At 35.7% G+C, this 23,304-nt stretch overlaps 1 protein-coding gene across 1 annotated transcript in view; it reads right to left on the bottom strand.

Moving 5' to 3' along the window:
- Positions 1–22,291, bottom strand: part of hspg2 (heparan sulfate proteoglycan 2) — a 187,612-nt gene extending 165,321 nt beyond the window's left edge. The window contains 1 exon segment of the mRNA XM_056448664.1: positions 21,819–22,291. Coding sequence (XP_056304639.1) covers positions 21,819–21,893 — 75 coding nt within the window. The 5' untranslated portion in view covers positions 21,894–22,291.
- Between the last annotated feature and the right edge of the window lie 1,013 nt (positions 22,292–23,304).

The raw sequence follows: 23,304 nt of genomic DNA, 5'->3' as shown, positions 1-23,304 counted from the left end.
AAGGAGGTAGTGTTTTTAGATTTATGTAGAAAAATGATAATTTGATAATGACAAGTTAAAAATTATAAAACTTTAATTGTTGTTTACATATGTAAAGATATTTGTGTATTGCTGTAGATCCTGTGTGTATTGAGCAACGTGTACGCGTTTGAACACACTTAGGCACATAACTAACGTGCTCTGCGCTGGACTTTAGACCTGCATTTAGATGGTCAATTGTGCAGTCTAGTTCAGTTCTTCAAAATAGCAAGGCACCAACAATGCACCTTAACACACCTCTATTTTGGACCAGCATGCCCATGAATCCACAAAGGGTCAGAAATGGATTTGCTATTTAAACAACATGGTGCAAAACATGAAAATTAGGGTTGAGCTGGTCTGAAAATAGCAACAAATTGTGCCAAAAACATCTTGGGCAGGGTGTATGATAGGACCCCAAGAGTTTTGGATAACACCTCAAAGGTCATTAGAGACAAACCAAACAATAATAGGATTGACACATGACAACCATGGCTCTGACAAGCTTTGACAACCAATGTAAAAACTCTGTAAACTTCAAAAAAAAGCTTGTAAAAGATACAGTAAAACCCACCCATTGACCTTGTTGTCCTTCAGTGAGTCATTTATTCTTCCTGGTTGAGTAAAAACCGCTTTACCACAAAGGTGTCCAAACAATTGTCTCTTTAAAACCCACTAGATTGCGTCACACCATATGTTTCCCATTCTGAAATCCATTTAACAGCAGCTAACAGCTGTGTTACGCATGTACTTCAAAATTATGACTGACAAAATAAACATACTTTAAAGCAGTTTATTCCTCCTCATATGAACTCTGAACATATATAAAAAGCATCCATTTTCTGAGTTAGAACGCACAGCCAGATCCCAGTTAAAAAAAAGAATAAATAGACAGTGTGTGTGTGTGTGTGTGTGTGTGTGTGTGTGTGTGTGTGTGTGTGTAGACAGCAGTCACAATACTACTACAAACTGGAATTAAGGTGGAAATGTATTTTGACAGTGGTTTGTAAAACATGGAAAAGGCCCTGATTTGAGTGTTTGCTGGACTATGTACAACCCGAGATCATCCAATGGTGGCCAATTTTTCAAAAATCATTTATGACTCAAAACAAGCTGAATGATGACAATGATCAAATGAGGGTTTCAAAGCATGTCTAAATTCATTATACTACTTCAGCAACTTTAAAAAGACAGATGTATCAGTTCTGATTTTACACAGGCAAACTTAGTACAGCATATCCAATGGTTTCCCCGAGGATACAAAGCCATTTAAAAGAATCTTGCATGCTAATCTGAAGAGTGCCTATATTAGCTAGTCTCAAAATACTGTGTAATGCAACCGTCTGTTCTTAACACTCATGTGAGACACTGTGCTAACACTGTGACGATGACAAACTTTATATACATAGCCTGGAGAAAAACACTGTTTGTCGTGCCAAATTCACTCTGAATTGAAATCAGGTTAAACAGCTAAAGTTTAACTGACACGTACACCAGTAATATGAAAAGCTGTTTCTGGCACAAGAACTACAACATCCATCAAGCAAATGTTATAACACACAAACCAGACAAGCTCTTCAAAATATGTTAGCTAGCTATGCCATCATTTAACATGACATATCAACTACCAGCCAATAAATTATTAATTTCTGATCATTGTCAGTCTTTCAAACTTTCATTCTGATATATTCAGATGAGTTTAGAACTGCTTTCTGCATTACGTTTCACATTGCATGGAACAGAAGCACACTTGATGTCCGCAGTCTGTTAGTATTCATTAGAATTGAGGTTAGATTTTGCTGAAATTATCTATATGTTTCCTTGCAGTTTGGTTGTTTTCTGTAATTCAGGTTTTACAAAAAAAAAACTTATTGTTTTTATAATAACAACAACAACAACAACAACAATAATAATAATAAAAATAAATAAAAATAAATAAATACTGATCTTCTGTTTTAATCTAAATTAGTCTAATCCTCTTCAATTTAACCATTTCTTGTAGAATTTATGTTTTTAAAATAATCCATGAAAGGTTGCCAGATTTTATAGAATTTTTCGGGAACTTTCTTTTTCGGCAGAATCAGATTTTCTCCAGTTCCAAATGTTTCATTACATCCCTCACTAGATGTATATATGTAGGAGCAGCCTTCTGTTTCCAATTTAATAATAATAATACCCTTTGTGCTAGAAGAGAGACAAAAATGGAACTATATTTTGTTCTGTACTGTCTTTAGCTCGAAATCACTAATGCCTAGAACTGCGATATGGGGATCTGGATCTATTGGCTTTTCACCTATTTTTGAGAATGTTAGAAAAATATTTTCGCAGTAAGATGATAATTTTGGGCAGCCCCAAAACATATGACCAAGTGATGCCAGTTCTAGCTCACACTGATTACATGCATGGTGCACTTCTGGAAATATCTACGTTTTTGTTTGGACCAATGTAAACAATGTATTACTTTAAATTGTATGAGGCCATGCCTTGCACATACCGATGACCTGTGAGTCTGTTCATTTGTAATTTCTAAGTTTAAAAAAACGTATTTTAAGATCTGTATTTCTTTCCTTTATATTGATTATTCAAAGTCTTCTAAATATAAATGGTTATTGGTTATGACTGAATTATAGACAAGTTAGGACTCACAGCAAAAACTTCAGGTATACCTCCTAGATACTAATTATATGAATGGGTCGACGTGCCATGCAAAATATGGTGCAACACATATTGACTTTTAGATACAAGGAACAATCATCATTTGGTAAAATGATAAGCGTAAGAAACAAAATTTACTGGACATTTTAAACTAAATCAGACGACGTTAATTTTTACTGAGAGTTTGGCAAGTCATTTGAGACTTACCCATTAGATTTACCCATAAAAGCTAATACAGTAGTACTTGATTCCCTAAACAAGGTGCTAGTTTGTTTGGGTGAATGAACTGACTTCACTTTAAAGGGACTTTAGTTTTACACCTAGACGGAAAACTCATGCTGCACAAGCCCTCGTGAATGAACATACAGTATGCAGCAATTAAGGAGTGAAGGTAAAACAGGAAAAAAGGGAATCTTGCAAGAGTTTGTCAGATTGAAGGTTACAAGACAAGAGCGTAAAGACTTAATGATGGAAATCTCTTCGTTTACAGGACTGGTTCGATTCCTCTAAACATACAGCCAAAATAATCTGGCAGTAATGCTGCTTGGTTGGTTTACGGCATCTGCTTAATGGCTCACAGGGAGTTTTCAAAGAGGCACAGGAGAGCAAATTTGTTCACTGAGGCAATTAATGGTAGCTTTTTTTTCGTTCCATATTAGGTCATGTTAAATGCCAATTGAAACATTTAACAATAAACAATATCAGCTTCTGCAATCACCAACAATGATATTTAGTTGGTAGACGTAGTGACAGGATAGTATAAGTGTATGTTATACAGTTCTATTGTCCAGGACAGCAGCTTGAGGAAGGAATTCCCCCAGACTGCACCACGCCTGTTTGATCTTGAGCAATGAAAAGCCTGATAAAACATCCAGACTAAAATTAAACATACTTTTTCGTACTTCCTTCCTAAACTGTCCAGCATAAACAATCACTTACTAATGAAATTAGAAACAATAAAAGCACCAAACCAGTCGTTTGTGTTAAATAAACAGACAAGCAGTAGGAGAGTTATTAGCATTGTGTTTATTGTACATTGTGCCAGCAAGTGGTCTGCCATTCTCTAGGTAACAGGAAAAAGGTTGAGCATAAAAAACAGAAGCTACTAAAAGACCTCTGACCGCCCAGTTAAGCAATACACCAATGGTTTTAACTTCTCACAAAAACAGCCATACCTTCAGCTCAACATCTGTGTGCCAGGGGAGTTATCTTACTATAAAGGAAAGCGAGGGGCCTTACCTGCCCATTCAGTGGAAACAGATGTGAAGCATTTAATTTCCTTCCGGCTAATTACAGACACACACACACAAAAAAAAATTCAAGATGTCAATGCTCCCAACAGATGGCACGAGATCTGTCATGTAGGCCCAGTTACAAATAATTAAGCTCTAAGTGAAATACCTCCGAGTTTTTACATTTGGGGATTGATTTAATGTGTAAAAGCCACTAAACAGTCCAGTGACAAAATCAATTAGCATCATGAAGGTTCATCATTTAACCTTTCAAATCTGTGATGGAGACAAATCTGTCTCCATAGTAGAGGCTTGCTTTATACTCATATACTACATTAAAAATATATTACAATTCACAATTAATTTTTTCATTATATTTTTTTAAATTCAAAGATTTATTTGGAATAATGTGGACTAAAGAATCAAGAAAATAGGAGTCTTAAGTTGTATTACCCTTCCCCAAACTGTTGTTCTGGTTGGTTGCATTCTTAAGTAAATGTGCTGGATTAGAAGCTATTTTAGCACCCAAACTGGCTTTAATAGAACTTAAATAATTCCAAGTTAATATGTTGTGAATACGCCAATTACGATTCCCAATAGTTCTAGGAACTGTTAAAAAAAGTTCCTCCAGAGCAAGCTCCTAAAAAAGACATTTAGCTCAATTTCATGTAAACTAATCCAACCCTGTGTGGATTCTCAGAGCTTTGCCTCTCCTGCCAAATAAAACAATGAGTAGTTCTGAGATATCTTATTCTGCTTCATCATGTCAAGAAGCAGAACAAAGTCTAGTAATTAAGACTGTACTCATTCTTTAGGTTCTAGTCTCCATACTGCAGGTTTTCCACAAGTGCATTAAACTTGTGCCTACAGGCATGTCTTGCATGCATGCCAAGAAATTTGACTCAGCGAGTCTCTCCTCTGTGCCAGAACTCAATAGTTGCGTACCCCTGACACCAGCCTTTGTGCCCATGTCAAGACCACAATAGTGGCCTGTTGGTAACGGCAAGGCCTCGAGTTTCCAGCAGCAAGAAATCTACTCTCCAGCAGCAGGACCTCTGGTTAGCCATCAATCACCACTGGAAGGGCTGTTTAATTATCTGGTTTAAAGGATAATTGCTGTTGCTGGCTTTAAGTTGCCGGCAGTTATAAAGTCCAGGGTAATTAAGAACTTTTGGTTTGAAAAGTCACTCCCGGCTGCTGTCCACAGTTGACATGGGAACACAGTTTATTGTTTAGAGCTGTACATAACATTTCCTTGATCCAATTTTATTCGCTGAGGGTTCCGAATTAGCAAAAGTTCAAATGAAGAGATTTCCACATTTATAAAAGATCTAATCAAAACATAAAAAAGGGATAATTTACCTAACAACTGTACAGTTCTCCCACAACTTGCTCCCCCTCCTTTTGTTCTAAACCTGTATCTTTTTTCCAAGCTGAATACAAAAGAAATCAGTAGTTTTGCTAACAACATTTTCCAAAATTACATCCGTAAAACTTTACAATAAGGTTCATTAGTTAATGCATCTGCTAACATGCACTAATCACACTTGTACAACATTTATTAATCATAATTGAACATTTACTAATGCATTATTAACATGCTTGTTACAAGTCCATGCTTGTTAACATTAGTTAATGCACCGTGAGTTAACATGAACTAACAATGAATACTGTAGTAAATACTGAATACTGTAGTAAATGTATTGTTCATTGCTTGTTCATGTTAGTAAATGCATTAATTACCATTAAGTAATGAACCTTACTGTAAAGTGTGACCATTACTTCTTTTGGGTTTATCATAAGGATGAAAACATTACAGATCTGGAGTCGAGGATGAGTAAATTGCGGTAGACATTTTGAACTATCCCTTTGCACACTGCAAAGAAAACTAATGGTATGGTCACATTTAACACAGTTTGTCAATACATTTAGAACTTTGAGATTTCCCAATGCATATTTCCTAATTACTAAGACCATGCTTATTTACTACTGTGACCAATAGAAAGTTGCATGGTATGAAAGTGAGCTGTGCATTAGTATACTATCAACATTTTTCATGAATTTTAGTGCTAGTGCACTCTGGGACCGTTTTTCCCACCAATATCAAATCATCTGCTTTCAGGTATCCAGTAACCACTGACAGACAAAACAGTAGAGACCCCAAAAGATTCTTAATTGAGAAAACACTTCAATATAAGAATTAAGAAACCATTTTAAGCTCTTTTTACAAAAAATAATAATAATAATAATAATAATAATAAAAAACTTGAAATGTTCTCTTTATGGTAAGAGGATGACTAAAAATTGCAGTTTAGGTCATGATGTGTGGGTGGAGGCATCATTGCACTAGGCCGGAGAGTCTGAAAAACCACAAAAATTCAATTTCAAACCAAGAACAGCTCGAAGCATGTATGATACTGGTACGGTTACAGAAACAGTCTATGCCTGCGGGACATGGATCATCAGTGTGCCATTAGTGATGAGTCAAAATGCTGCATGAGTCAATTCTTCTAAAAGATTTTGGTCTGGTTTCCAACACCATCATTATTAAATATTAAGTTCTGAATTTAGCTTTGATTATGGTGTGCATTCGTTATGGCATTCTGGCATTAACAACTTATACAATGTCTCAAAGATACTGAGATCTAATGTCAACAATATAAGGAGAACTATTCTGTACTCCAGCACATCTTAAGGGTCATTTAGTGCTATAAAAGTCGATTGGTGGCAAGTTACGGAGTGTGTAAAAAAGATTCTTCCAAGGCTACCATTATTATATATGAAGTTCTGAATTTAGCTTTGATCATGGTATGCATTGGTTACGGCAATCTGGCATTAACAACTTATAAAATGTCTCAAAGATACTGAGATCTAATGTCGACAACTTAGGGAGAACTACTCTGTACTCCAGCGCATTCTAAGGTAATTTAGTGCTATTAAAGTCAATTGGTGGCAGGTTACAAAGTGTGTAAAAACAGATTCTTTCATAATCTGAGCCCAATACATTCTGCAATATGGAAATGGAACAGAACTTCTGCTTATGAAATAAAAAACAACACACTTCATAAGTCAGGCTTACGAAAATTTTGCCAAATATACATGTCAGAAAGCCATTAAATCGCTTAATCCAATTACATGCTTTAAAATGTTTTGAATTAAACCGTAACTATTGTTTGTCTTTGTTTACACAGTGTAAAATATAACTGCATGTAAAGTAAAGAAAATGCATGCATAATTCTAACAAAACTACACCATAATAATTCTGGGTATGCTTCAAAAACCAAATTGTTTAAATAGCCTAATAAAAGACAAACTGATGCACTCTGGTGTTTTTAATGTGGTAAAGCACTTAACCACACGGTATTCACATTCCTCCCTTATCAGACAATGCCTTTGATTTCTTTCCCACTGACCACGCCAACACTCATCACAGATGTGCATAAGTGAAAAACACTGTAAACTTCAACCTCGCAGTAGCTGAAAGCTGGTGGTATTAATACAGGAAAAGATTGAGGTATTAGAACACTTTTGCGGTCCAAATAAAGTGAGAGAAAAAAAAAACATACTATCAGCTACTTCTTTGCCGTGGGATAAGAGCCCACAGCTGAAAGTCTGTGGTATCTGCACCAATCATAACGTGCCTTGCGTAAACACAGAGGTCTGCAATAACAGGTTTCAGAGTGGGATTGTATTTTTTCCATTAGAGGACTTTGGCATGAAATACATGGTCTGGAACCACCAGTGGCAAAATTCCTACATGGAAAACATTGCAGAAAAGCTCTGAAACTTCTGGTCATGGAAATATCACTGTAAGATCTGAAGGTTATGAGAAGTTTGCAGTGTGGGATGTGGTTTTGGCACGGTCAAGAGCAGGTGGCTCCCTAGTAATTTCATCATTTCCAGTTCAAACATGTTTGCTCTTATTGGTTGGTACCTGGTATGCTTGATACTGATCTGAGCGTGTGGCTGCAAACTGAAGGACTGCTTCAACCAACTGCCTAACACTTGTATTTGCACCTGATATTTTATGGATGTGGCTTTGTCTACTTTCATGCGCATTGAAACACTGGTTATAAAAGCAGTACAGATATTTGGGGCAGAAATGTCAAAAATCTAAATAACTCTATAAAATTTACAAAGACAAAACAAACTGGAATATTTTATTTCAGCTCTTTTTTATGAAAATAACAAAAATGTATATTAAAGAAATGAAAAGAAACTACAATATATAAACCAAACAAACTAATACAACTGATTTAAAAGAAGATAAACAAAAAAAAGATAAAACTATAAAGGATGATACAATTATTAACAAAAGGAAATTATTAAAATAAACTAATTAAAAAAAGAAATACCATCCAAGTGAAATCTTTTGTTTTCCACCTAAATAAATAGTGAAAATCTGAAAAAAATAATATAAAATTTTGAAAAATCTTCATTCAAACTGTACCAAATCACTTACAGTAGAGATGAAGATCTTTACCCGAACCCAAAGGAATGAACCAGATGAGTTTGGGGGGTTCTGGCTTAATTTCTATCATTTTAGATGGTGTCGGGGCAGGCTCAGGCTTGAGCGGTAAACGAATGGTCATGTGATACATTTCGATTAGCGTGAGAAAGTAATCAAATCGCTTGTTACAACATCAAAACCCATCCCTGCAAATGTAAAACAAATGATAACACAGGAGTCAAAAAGAGCGAATTCTGCGTAGTGGGAAAACGTACAGCAAGCTGACAGGGAAAATGACGAGGCCACTGGCTACATTAAAAACCGCCATCATGGAAAATGAATGTTCTTGGCTGGTAGGAGATGAGCAAACAATCCTAGCCAAAATTTGCAAAATTAGCCAGATCAGTACTATGCAACCAGGGCAGTAGCAGCAGCAGTGAATGAGTGTTCAGTGCTGCTGGATGACCCATCAGTGAGCGCAGGACCGCGCTAAAGCCATCTACAGTGGATTCAATAATGTTCCTCCATAAAACAAATCCCGCAGAGCCTTTATCTTAATTTCGTTATTGCCAAATACCCGTCATCTTTAAAAATTTTATTAATTTGTTAATAAACATTTCTTTTTATTGGTGTGTTAGCCAATTTAATAGCTAAGCGTATGTACCTTGGCCTATTAAGAGTGCCGAGATGTTACAATGTTACAGAGAACTTATTTTTACTTCTTTGTTTCAACTTGTAAGTGGCCTATAGCCTACGTTTTTTATGAATAATTATGTTAAAACACGTATGAAGGACTCATTCTTGAAAAAAAGAGCTGTGTGCATGTGCACATTTGAATAATGTCGCGCTGTAAACGGATTCAGGCTTTTAAAAGCTGTCAATTAAAATGTACTTGCTGGGCTCGGGCCGAATTCTGTCGAGCTCAGGCCCGGTTTGGTCTAACTTTTAAGGCCTTACAGTACATGGTTTTACATACACAACATTAATTTTCAAAACAGATATAGGTACGTTAGACAGTGTGCTTCAATCAAATTCAAAATACAAGATGCAAAACAGAATCTTACACATGTATAGACATAGATACTGAAATATTTTATTTCACTTTGCATCCCATAATTTTAATGTGTTTATCTGTTCAAAAAAACACATCTGAAATCTACTGTAAAATAGAAGGTAGAATATGGGGTTAAATAAAATCTCAAGACTGCAGCAGCGTACAACTATACTGCTGGAAAGACTCTGAAAGACTGACAGGAAAGCCTGAGTAAACTTTGCTACTGGGAAGGGGCTTTTGCCTCTCATAGATAATTCTGAATTTAATTTCCATGGCAGGATGATGAATCAGCAGCTTGGCAATAGAGATTCACCACTGACCCTAAAATCAATGCACTGCCACTTTTGGCCGTGCAGATATCCTCTGCTGGAAGAGTGCCGATTTCCTCTCTTATCATACAGCACACATTGAAGGGAACCAGGCATGGTGAAGTCCTTCACAGAGGACTTATGTCAAATGTCAATTGCCAATCCGCCAAAACAAACACAATGGTATTAATGGTCAGGTATTTGGTCAGGGGAGATTAAATTTTTCTATAGCCACACCTTCGTCCGTAAGCCAATACAAGATTTACCTCACATCTCGACTCCATAATCTAAATGACAAAGAAAAGCACTGCTTGCCAACGGCCAAGAGCCAGAAGTGGCCAACTCCTGTAGAGGAGCTGTTGACATGCTAATGTACATCGGCCTCCTGGGTGGCTCAACTAGTTTTATCTGTAGCTTTTCTGGTTGAACTCAGCAGGCAGAGTGGTGTAGGGAAGCAGATATGCTGAATAGATGCCGAATGCCAAAAAGAGCCAATCATAGCGCTGCAAACCGTGACAGACCTTGGCAAACACTTCAAAAGACAGTATATCGCCAACAGCGAACTCATTCACCGTATCCAGAGGACACTGGGTCAATGGCTCTTGTTAAAGAGTCACTCAGACGTACATTTATGCTTTTGTTTTGGTTAAACATTGCAAAGCACGTCTTTGTTATGTCTGGTTTTGAGAGAACATAAAAGACAACAAAGTTGGGTTTTACCTTTAAGGCCCTTTTCTTGTAAATTGATAAAAGGAGTGTTTACAAAATGAAACGGTGCACCGTCTGTCTTCTGGTTTTTATTTTCCTTTGCCTGTGACATATAGTGTGACCTGAGGCACTGAAATTCTTTTTTTTTTCTTCCTCAGCATGATCTCAACGGTGTAATAACAGCCTGGGAGAACTTGCATCTTATGGGGGTTTTGGGAGGCTTGGAAAAAAGTAGCGCCTTTCTTTCTGGGGCAGGCCGAGACTTGTTGTAGATTAATGGAAGAAGAGGTCTCTGCGGAGAACTCCATTCACACACTGTTTTCACAAGGCTATCTTTACAACTTCATCTTACCATAAATATCCAGCAAGCACTGACAAAAGCCACCTATGATGACATGTATTGAGTGATGTTGAAGCGTTGATATCATGCACAGCGATAGATATAGCAATGATGACAGAAGTAGCACAGTGTGACATTAAAAAGGACTGTTTAATGTATGGCCAAAAATTGTTCACCAAAAAAAATATGGAATTATTAACAACATTTATTTTAATGTTATAACTCAAAACTGATAAACAGCTTATTTCAAAATGAAAAATAGCTGATTTGTTGAAATGTAGACCAAAATGAATAGTAATAAAAATAAAAAAAATTAATAAATAAAAAAAAAATTCACAAACAATTTGTACTGTAAAACTGAAAATAGCATGACATTATTCAATAAAATATATAATATATTCATTATTTAAATGTACTTTTTTGGGGGGGGGATATTTAGAGTGTTAGATGATCGCAAAACTGAACAAAATGTAACAATTAGCATGAAAAAAAAAAAAAAAAAAAAAAAAAAAAAAATATATATATATATATATATATATATATATATATATATATATATATATATATATATATATATATATATATATATATATATATATATATATATATATATATATATATATATATATATATATATATCATTGCACTAACATAAATTCTAATACTGTAAGAAAACCAAAAGACTTGAGGGTAGTAATGTAACCACAACTCAAAAGATTAGAGCAAGTAAGGGATTCATTCATTCGTTCATTTTTCTTTGGCTTAGTCCCTTATTTATCAGAGGACGCCACAGCAGAATGAACCAACTATTGACGCCAACTATTCCAGCATATGTTTTACTCAATGGACGCCCTTCCAGCCACAACCCAGCACCGGGAATCACCCATACACTCTCACATTCACACTCATACACTACGGCCAATTTAGTTAATCCAATTCATCTATGTCTTTGGACTGTGTGGTAAACCAGAGCACCTAGAAGAAACTTACATGAACACAAGGAGACCATGCAAACACCACACTGGCCCATCCGGGACTCAAACCAGCCACCTTCTTAATAAGGCACACATTCATTCATTTTCTTTTCAGTGGAATGAGCCGCCAGCTTATCCAGCATATGTTTTACGCAACGGATGCCCTTCCAGCTACAACTCATCACTGGGAAACACCCATACACTCATTCACATACCTACTGATAATTTAGCTTACCCAACTCACCTAAAGCACATGTCTTTGGACTTGTGAGGTAAACTGGAGCACCCAGGAAACATGCAAATTCCACACTGGCCCAGCCAGGACTCAAACCAGTTTTAATAAGGGATACAATAAATTCTAAATTATTTTCACGTTATGGCTGATAACCAATGGGTTACAGGTACTAAAATGAACTTAAAAAGCACTTTAAATGCTATAATTCAATTTAGTAACTACAACATTATAATAAAATTTAGGATATAAAATGAGCATTTGATTTGATTAGTGATACTAATATATATATAATAAAATAAATGTGTAATAAAATTTAAAGTGTGTGAATCATACGTAAAAAAAAGACATTTTTTTTCTAATATCTAATATGAAACCAATATATTGTGCACCCCTAAAGAGGGAAATCATAGAAAAACACTTCTATTGTGGAATAAATTATTCCGTCGAGAATATGTTTTCTTATTACAAATACAAATATTTTTTTAGTACAGCAAATTGCGCATAAGTCATCCTTGAGACAATAAAACAGACGTTCGGTCGATAGGTATAAAACACGAAAGTATGTTTTGCATTTCCTGCTCTGTGAAGCAATTACACCGTTCTACAATACCACCATGGTAACATGCAAAAAACCTAGTACATAATTAAAGTTCCATTCTGACAAAGAGCATAACTTAAATTAGTATTCAAGGTACATCTGGGTGGTCAGAATAGGGGTTTCTTATGAATTATCAACCCACACAATGAGCACGAGCACTCATGTCTGCACTTGCAAGGGTTATAATACCAGCTGAGCAACAGCTGTGTTTGGATTCTGCCTCTTAACTCTATCACAGACAGCTGGCAAATGAAAGATGACGATTCCCACAGTGATGTACCACAGGTTACCTGCAGATGAAGCGGAACGGAGGGAAGGATAGATGTGCAAGAGCACACTCAAAAATATAGGATTGGAGCAATCCTCTACTAACTAAATTCAAAGGACCCACATTTTGTGTGTAGTTTTCACAATGATGCACATATTTATGAATATATGTCAATATATCAGCGCTTAAACATGCTGATCTAACCACTTTGACCTCAATCCAAACCACAAGTCACTTCACAACAGAACAAATAGCAGAAGCACAGGCTGCTCTCCATATGTGCCAATACGTTTACATTCAGACACATATTTAAAAGGCTCACCATTTATAAAATAAGTGCTAAAGGAAGAAGTTAATATAACAAGGGTCTTGATTAATGGATTGATTTTGTTTTGTTTTGTACATCCAAGTAAAAGTAAATGCAAATTAGAATTTAAGGCTTAAACATGGTTATGTCAATCATACATTTCACATGAATTAAAGTATTTAATAGTACTTAATAGAAACAAGTTACATGAACTTGTTGGGGGGGGGGGGAAATTAAATAGTTTTATGTTCAATCCGCTAAAATTTGTAAAAACTAGTTAACTTAATTTCTTCATGTTGTCCCAACACAAATCGCTTGTGTGGAACCCAGCATTTATTTATTTATTTTTACAGTTTTCACTGGTGGATTTCTAGGTCCTAACATACTTTTTGTCAAAACATATAAGAAAAAATGTTGAAATTAAGTGTTATTGCGTGCGCTAGTCTTAATGGATGGGATGTTGAGGATGGGATGAAACAACTTTATAACTGTATTTACTGCATGATCAATCATAAATCATCAAAGATATCTTTTTAGTTTCCCTGATTATTATATTGTCATAAGTATTGATAACTAATACTTAACTAAACTAATGTTACTAATATTAAAAAAACTAACCTTATTCAATATTTCCAGGGGCGTAGATTTAGGGTGGGCGGAGGTGACGCATCCCCACCAATATAAACCGACCACAGAAATGTCCCCACAAATAATTTAATCCACTTTTTAAAAAAAATTTGCGCTGTCAACATTAACCTAGACACGCAGGTTAAATGACGTTCTCTCCTCAGGTCCTCCCGCCCCCAAATTGCATATGGACATTTTAATTGGCTGTGCTTTTCCCTGCTATCATGTGAGAGGCTGTGGCTGCCTTCAAATACAAGCAGCACCAAAAGCAGTTAATTGTTTTTTTTTCCGTGCAGGAATAAGGTGTGTTGGGTGACACACAAGCGAGGATGGCGGCAGCAAAAAAAGGTGGACATAAGGTGCTTTTTTCAACGAAAGTGTAAGTCACAAACGCAAGTTCGCCACTGAATGAGTCCATCATGATAATGGCATTAATGCTCGTGTTTTCATCGGCTTCAACGCACAGTCAATCGGTATAGCATACTGATATAGTCTGAATAATATGCCCTGAAAACTAACTGCAGAATAAACAGCTGAAGTACAGTATACGATCCCCGTCAGTTCTCCTAATCTCTCAGAGTAGCTTGTCCAATTTCAGTTGAAACAATTTGTCAGAAAAAAATACAGCCTGTGTATAGGCATAATAATGATATATGAGACATGTTTTATTTGCACTATGGCTAAAATGAACGGAAGTCTTTATTAAACTCTCTCTTTATCAGTTAATAAACATTCTTTAAACATTACACTATCAGGCAGGTAGCCAGCTTACTGAAAGGGGTGCTTATTTGTTTTCAGAAAACCTAAACCTTTTTGCTGTTATTCGCCTCATTTCCTGTTTAATTATGAGGTATAAATATTGCATTTTACTGACATTTTAAGAACTAATTTTTGCTGGATTAGCTTGTCGGATCATAACCACACTTTTTGATGTACCAAAAATATTTTCAACCATTCTGTCCAATTGCTTACCATCCTATTTTACTATTTTAAGTGTTTATTTACAAATGTGCATTTAAACTAAAAGTTTTATATTACAATTATATAAATAAAGTATGAAAAGTACAAAAATATGAAAAGATACTTATTTTTAAAATACAAATTTATTATCATCCATCATTAAATTTTTTTTTAGAAATCTGTTAAAACTTCATTTTCTTTTTTTCGGCTTAGTCCCTTTATTAATCCGGGGTCGCCGCAGTGGAACGAACTGCCAACTTATCCAGAACGTTTTACGCAGCGGATGCCCTTTCAGCCACAACCCATCTCTGGGAAACATCCACACACATACACAACGGACAATTTAGCCTACCCAATTCACCTGAACCGCATGTCTTTGGACTGTGTTAAAATGACATTTTAATTAACATTGTGATCAGTGATATGAGCGTTAATGAGAGTAGTACCAAATAAAAATATACAGTAATGATGTATTAACTCAGATCACAAATTCAGTAAAGTCAACAAAACTTAAATGGTCTATTTAAATATTAGGGCTGCATGATATTGGAAAAACTTAATATTGCGAAATTTTATTTTTCTGCAATATAAATTGCGATACGAATTCACAAGATGGTTGAATAGTTCAATTTAACATTTTTCTGGAGAGTCTAATAGTATTTAGGTAGAGAAATTGAATACTCACAATGCAAAAAAAAATTGCTTTGGTTACTTTGAGTTATCATCTCATTTCTAGTCCAAATTATACAAAATTCTTATATCAAGTACAATATTTTGTTTTTACTTTCACAAGTAATAGATCAAAACTGCATTAAACTTAAAACAAGTATAAAAATCATTTTCTCTGAAATTTAGATTTTTGAACTAAAAACAAGACAAAAATTCTTAAATATAATTCACACTCAACATTGCATATCTTGCGATGTGACTATTGCGAATGTGCACATTACGATTTTGATGCTGAAACAATATACTGTGCAGCCCTAGTGACCCAATATAACCCAATATAAGAGAGAATTTCAATATATAGGTAAATTTAACATCAATGACACTTAATACAATAAAAGTTAACTCTACTTAATTAAGACAAGGAGTTTACACAATTTAATTAAGTAAACATAGCAAATAATATTTTTATTATGGAAAGAAGAGGTTGAAGTTTACCAAATTCCAGTAAGTTATGTTAGTTTTCCAAGTTATGAAATTTTGCTTAGAAAGTACTGATCAATTTTTTTCATTAAACATATGCATAGACAAAACTTTCACAAATCACATGCATCTACAAAGTAGTTAAAATATTTAAATACATGCCCCTTTTAACACAAGTAAATGACTGGAACTACAAACCAGGGTTACAGGGTCAGTTTACAAGGAATCTGTGCAATGATAAACAAATCATTTTAGGTAAAAGCTTCTGCCAAAAGCAGAACTATAAATCCAAGGTTCTGTGTCCACCTGGTCTTAACATGCGTGTTCAGTGATCCCATCACATGCGGTCAGCTGAGACGCATTACTTTCTCCACCTGGTCTCAACATGTGACTTCGATCAGAATTTGTGTTTAGGTACAAATAACACTACCTTGTTTTTGTGATCTTGAGTGATCATGTGTTAGGTCAAAGGGTCAATAGACAAAGAGTAGGTGATCTATTGTTGTGTCAAAGTCGAATGCAGTTGACCATGTATTTACAATATGAAAGCAATTCAATTATATCTGGAATTAGTCAAAAGTTGCTCAACATAAGTTGTCCACTTGTCATCAGAATAATGAAAATCACATCTTAACACCAGATATAAACAGGGCCTAGGAAACCTACTTTAAAACCTCTCAGATTATACTGCATAGATACTTCCAAGATGCCATAAATACCCATAAAAATGAGTGATTTACCCCAATAAACCCAAGTACAGCATTTGCTGAATGTAACAGCCCATATTAGGTTTACAAGCAGCTCACAAACAAGATATAAAAGCACACACAGAGACCATTAATATTGTCCTGTCCTCAAAATCTCATTGAACACGGGCCCAGTTATCCCAGCACCGTGCACTAGATTCCTCTGTGCTTACTTGGAAGACCATGTGGGTGTTAAAGTGACCGGGATGGCTGGTCTATATCTAGGTATTACATAAGATACAGTAAATGTGGACATACTACAGAGGCCAAGACGGTGAAAGACACAACAGAAACGTATATGTAACTACAGTCTGGAGCAGTAAACAGAATATATATACAGATTGCGAACCGAATATCTCCACAGCAATTTAGACCAACTTTAAAATCCTCCATAAATGAAGTCAGGGTGTACTTGCGACGATCTTATCTGAGAGACATCTCAAAATAATATAGCATGTCACTAGGGCTGTGCGATTTGGGGAAAATATCTAATTGCAATTTTTTAAACAGATATTGCAATTTCGATTTGATTTGCGATTTAATTTTGTAGTCAAGCTTCAGCTCAATACTGTATCGTAGCATTTTACTGTTAAAATGCAGAGAGTGCTAGTCAAAAATAGGAACTGAAAAGATATTAACTTACTTCAACGTTTATTCAAATTTGCAAACTTTTTTTCTAGAGCAAACAGTAGTGAGTTATAGCATTAGTTATCACCTGGTGCCTGTGGTGCGTTTTTAGGTGCTGGTTGTTGTATTTCCTCGTGCTGTGGCAACAATTCTGCGACAGCTCTTATAAAATGACCAGCTTTTGTTCTGTGTCTGTAACTTTAGAACCAAAATACAACCATATTACTAACATGCTGTTTTTCTTTGATTTGAATTAGACTATTAAGGTTTCTGACGCGGCAAATGCCATCATCCCACTTGTCCACGCTTTCCTGTTTGTTTTTATTGTGGGCGTTCCACATAGTTCGGTTGCACAATTCTGATTGGGCAGAACAAAAGTGAACTCAATCAATTGGCTAGTAAGACTGTCACACACAGACGGCAGTCAAGCATTTGCTCTGGGTGGGGGAAATTATTTAATACATATACATTTCATATCGCAGCCTCTTACGATTAACTAATTGCAACGTTTTGAATTGCGATTGGATTAATCGCACAGCCCTACATGTCACAATGCTGGATATCATGGGACAAAGCCCTAACACTTGAAACAGTTTATAGAGTCAAAAAACATACTAATAATACTGACTACTTTTAAAGGGATAGTTTGGACAAAAAATATTTAGTCAGCATATTAGATTTTTGGTATTTGTTTTGGTATTTTTTAGAAGTTTTGGTATTTTGCCTAGGAAGTACTGATCAATATTTTATGCATATCTTTTAAACATAAGCATAGACAAGTTTACAATAAGATGCAGCTACAAAGTAGTTAATACATTTAAACACATGCCACCTTTAACACAAATAAACAACTGAAACTACCAACCAGGGTTACAGGGTCAGTTTTAAAAGAATCTGCAATGATAAACAAATCATTTTAGGTAAAAACATCTGCCAAATGATGAACTATAAATCTACGTTTCTGTGCCCACCTGGTCTTAACACTTCAAAACCCTCCACAAATGAAGTCAGGGTGTACTTGTGACGATCTAATCTGAGACATCTCAAAATAATATGGCAAGTCACAATGCCAGATATCATGGGACAAAGCACTAACACTTAAAAGGGTTTAAAAGAGAGTAGAGAGGGAGTCAAAAAACAGAGCTAATAATAACTACCTACTTTTAAAGGGATAGTTTAGTCCAAACTAATGGAATTTTGTCATATACTCAATCTAAAATAAAGCTTACAAATGTTGTATTTTAAAAAGAGGTTAAAAAAGAGGTTTTTTTCCATATAAAAGTCAGTGTAGTACAAAAAAAAAATCTTATTCTTTTAAACGTTATTTTAATTTTTTCAGAAAATTACCAAGAATGACCAAAAACTACCAAAAAAATTTTTTTTCTCCCAAATTTTAATAATAAACCAAAATTAACAACAAGCTGGATTTCCTTAAGTATACTGAAAATTTGTTAATCTACAACCATAGGTCTAAACCTCTCAAAAAGGAGCTTCCTGTTTTTTTCCTTGAACCCAAATTAAGGTCAAACAAGCTAAAAGCAAAAGAGGGCGACTGGGCGTGAATCCACTTACAAACCTTTATCATTACACAAAACTTCAACGACCTCACAAGTGGCCAGTTTAACCCAAAAATTACATGCGTCAATAAATCGCAAAGAATCGTCTGTCAATTACCGGGCCATTGATAGTTAACAGCAGGGTGGGAGCACTTGATTGTGTCAGTAAACTAAAAGGTAATAAAGTGCTTTTATTGGGGTTTTGTCAGCACTTATTGATACTTATGACCCTGAAATTCCAGTAGGACACCAGAGATGCCGATGGCAACTGAAGCCCCAAGCGCTCAACTCTTTGTAAAATGCTAGGGAGCTTTGTAATGGAAAAAACACATGGCGCAGATTCCATTTAATTCAATTACACTGCAATTGACACAGTGGTCCCTGAGACACAAAACAGCAAAGATCTCAAATTACCAAAGGCTTCGGGCCCCTGTTACACATCAGTAAACCGAGAGAGGCTCGTGTTCACTTGTGTATGAACGATAAGAGAGGGATTATATGTGGTATGCAGGATGAACGCAAGGCGATTTAAAGAATCTGAAGTTCTACATGACAAGACTTTCCGTTAGCATGTGATCCTGAGGATTTTAGGAGGATTCGACATCAAAGGTGTTTTGAGGCATTGCTAATTTCAGCTAACTAGATACAAAAATGTATGGTGGGAGGTAAATGTGCAGTTTGCTAAGACACTTCCTAAGTAAAATGAAAGTTGATGGTGGTATTTAATTTCAGTCTAGCAAAAAATAAATACATAAATACACTTGTTGTTTGGTTCTTTAGTCTGAACGTTTAGTTGTGTTCACACACTCTTGTAAAAATCAAGCCTAAAGATTCAATCATAATGGCTTTCATGATGTATATTTTGTGACTGAACTTAACTGGGCTAAATGCTCTGTATGTATGCGTGTAAAAGTGATACTATTTTTAACACTTGAGAACTCACAAAGAGCTTAAAAAAGTTTATCACTCACATAAACAAAATACTAGGTGTGTATATGATACAAATATGAAACTTTACTTGGCAACTTTGCAACTGGGATTTAAAAAAAGGTATGTTTAAGCTTTACACACTTTTTACGGTCAATACTTACGACATCGTGTCCAGTTTTTTTAGCTCCATGATGTATTCATGTTTCAGTCAAACCACACCAGAGTTTGTTCGACCGAACCTCGAATTTTCCTCTTAATCTGTTTGTTTGGTGCACACCAAGGTTCGAATGACAGCATTCACACTCAAACTAACAGTTTAATTTAAAATTAGCTTTAAATTGAATAAAATCTGATCCAACAATATTATCTTTACGCAAAATAGCCCTGCACATAACTTAAAAATCTATTTACTTTCTACTTTTTTGGAAATTCCATGTGTTATTTCAACGGATTGACTCCAAAAACAATTATCCCAAGAAATGTTTACACTTTTTTTTTTTTTTCTTGTTTTTTTATGGTCCAGAGTCCAGACCAAAAGAAGGAAAGAAAGAAAATTATACATTTGGTCCTGGCTCACTTAGCATTGTCATTTTTTAATCTAAACCTACAGATAAAAAGAGCTTTTATGACAGAACCTATCAAACAACTAAAACAATGTTATACACTGGTTGAAAGCCCTTATTGTATAGCTTGCATCAAGCGTCAGAAGGCTGGGCTTACACAGATTCAAAATAAACTGTACTAACAGAGCAACTGCATTAGAATTCACTTTAATCAGAACAAACCTGCCAAGTATGAACACACCTGCAAGAACCATCTATATACATGAGCAATAAAGTCTAAATTAATCTACCAGCAGGATGAAAGTGTTACAGTATTACAGGTCTTTAGTATGTTTATACGACGCTTATATGTTAAGAGTAGGAAATATAAGATGTTTATGTTTCACAATTACAACATTCAATGTGTTTATTGGTAACTTTCAGTTTATCCTGTTGTTATGTTAAGTTCAAGAGATAATTCACCCAAATATGACATTTCTGCCATTATTTAGTCACCCGTTCCTTGTTTAAAACCTATTTGAAGTTCTTTCATTATCTTTTGAAAAATGTTAATTAAAATTTAATTTAAAAAAAACACCCATTGACTTCCACTGCATTTTTCCCCTACTATGGAAGTTGTGTGGTGCCAGCAACCAGCATTCTTCAAAATATCTGCTTTATTGTTCAACAGAAGAAACGAATAGAGGTTTAAAACCACGAGGAAGAATAAATAGCAAGGTAACTTAAATGTTCATTTTGGGTTGAACTATCCCTTTCATGCGCAATTTTATACTGAAGCAATAACTCAATGACAATCAATCTTTTTGAGAGTCAAAAAGTAAACCTATGCAGAAGCTGTGCTTTTATGTGATGCCTAAAAAGCATAGGCGATCAAATAAAAGCATTTCTTTAATCATGACAGCATAAGAAAGGAAGCAATCTCAGAATAGGGTTAAATCCCACCACCCACAATCAAGATAAAACACTTCCCTTTTCACTTGCAACCATGATAAACAATAAGATTAGACTGTGTAACTATTACACAATAACAACATCAATTATTTAGGGTAATATTAGTTAATGTGCATGATTGCACAGGAAAAATAATTGATAGTATATGATATCTGGATACATATTTGATCCATAATAAGCAATACTAAGCAAAACTTGTGCACAGTGAAAGTGCTCTAAATCAGTACAAGAAATAATGTTGATCAAAGTGACAAGCAAGACGCCAGTGAGACCAACTATGAATAGCTCGTTTCTATGGATAAAATTAGAGCAGGACTAGAACACACATGCAGCACTTGAGATGAGCTGTAGATAGGCTATGCGTGTGGGAGATCAATGCAACTTAATCTCCACATTCGCGTCTTATTTAAATGCTAAAGAAAGAACTTGATTAAATGGATAGACTGTGTTACGACACAAACTTCTGCTAAAATAACTTTCTGCGTGCGTTTCGATTTCCACCGTTACCTGTTGCAAAAGGCAGGCTGTGTGGTATAATGTCTTCATAAAATTATTCACTTACATTAAACAGATGCGACGTAATTACCAAAGGGAGGATAAAAAGAGTGAGCTTATGGGCACGTATCCTCGCCCCCATTTCTGCCAACCCAGCTCGACTCCAAACACGCCGCTGGGAAAATCAAAGTCCGTCACTTCAAGCCGCTCAGAAATTAATTCGCAAAAGTTTGGAGCGTTTCTTCTACTGCAAGGCCGCCGTCGCTTCTCCGTCCCACGCTTGGTGGGACTTCATTGACCAAAAAAGAAGGAAAACCGCGTGCTGCTGAGTCCTTATGCGATAAAACGAAGAGAAACTGAAGCCTGACTTGTGAATATCCGTTTTGTTCTCTTGGTCCCACTTTCCGATGGACAGCAGAAAGTTCAGCATGCACTGCTTAGCGGATCACTTCAGTGCAGTGATGTTGAAGCGTTGACGACGGCCGTTGCTCAAATCCTGATGAGCCGCCTATGTAGGCAGCATGTTTGGGCTCCACTCTGCTGATGCGGAAAGTATCCCGGGATGCCGACAACTATGACGCCCAAATCTTTTCTCTCGATAGGCAGCTTAAGCATGATTTGAGACACAGCCTATCAGAGCGTGGCGTAAAAGGCGGAATGGAATTCAGGGAGCATGAGCTTACAGCTGGAATTCACCTATAGCTAATGGAAAATATTGCATATGAGAAAAACTAATAAATATTGAACGTTTTATTGAAAATGCACAACATATTTTTACACTTTGACTTAATAAAAGTATTTAAAATATAGAAATAAAATCGTTAAGAATGAAATAGGCTATAATATATATTTTAAAATAAGCAATTATTAAAGGAATAGTTCACACACAAAACAAAAAGGTCATGAATTCTCCCTCCACATGTTCCAAACCGGTTTTAAATTTTGTAAAATGTTGGGGGGAAAAAAACAGTAGTCATTGACTTCCATATCTTTTTTTCCTACTACAGATGACATTGGCTACCGGTTTCCAACATTCTTCAAAATATCTTTTTTGTGTTCATCAAAAATTAACTCGCAAAGGTTTAAAACCACCTTAGGATGAGTAAACAACACAGGGGTGGACTATTCCTTCAATAAATATGCAAAATTGATATTAAAACTAGGCAACGCGGTGGTGCAGTAGGTAGTGCTGTCGCCTCACAGCAAGAAGGTCACTGGTTTGAGCCTCGGCTGGGTCAGTTGGCATTTCTGTGTGGAGTTTGCATGTTCTCCCCGCATTCACGTGGGTTTCCTCCGGGTGCTCCGCTTTTCCCCCCAGTCCAAAAGATGTGCACTATGGGTGAATTGAATAAGCTAAATTGACCGTAGTATGTGTGTGAATGTGAATGTCCAAGTGTATGGATGTTTCCCGGTGTTGGGTTGCGGCTGGAAGGGCATCTGCTGCATAAAACATATGCTGGGTAATTTGGTGGTTCATTCCACTGTGGTGACCCATGATTAATAAAAGGACTGAAGCTGAAAAGAAAATGAATGAATGAAAAGCAAATATTAAT

This window comes from Danio aesculapii, chromosome 23, assembly GCF_903798145.1.
Source record: "Danio aesculapii chromosome 23, fDanAes4.1, whole genome shotgun sequence".
Classification (NCBI taxonomy): Eukaryota; Metazoa; Chordata; class Actinopteri; order Cypriniformes; family Danionidae; genus Danio; species Danio aesculapii.
The sequence above is the reverse complement of the archived record's forward strand: the minus strand, read 5'-3'. Positions and strand labels throughout refer to the sequence as shown.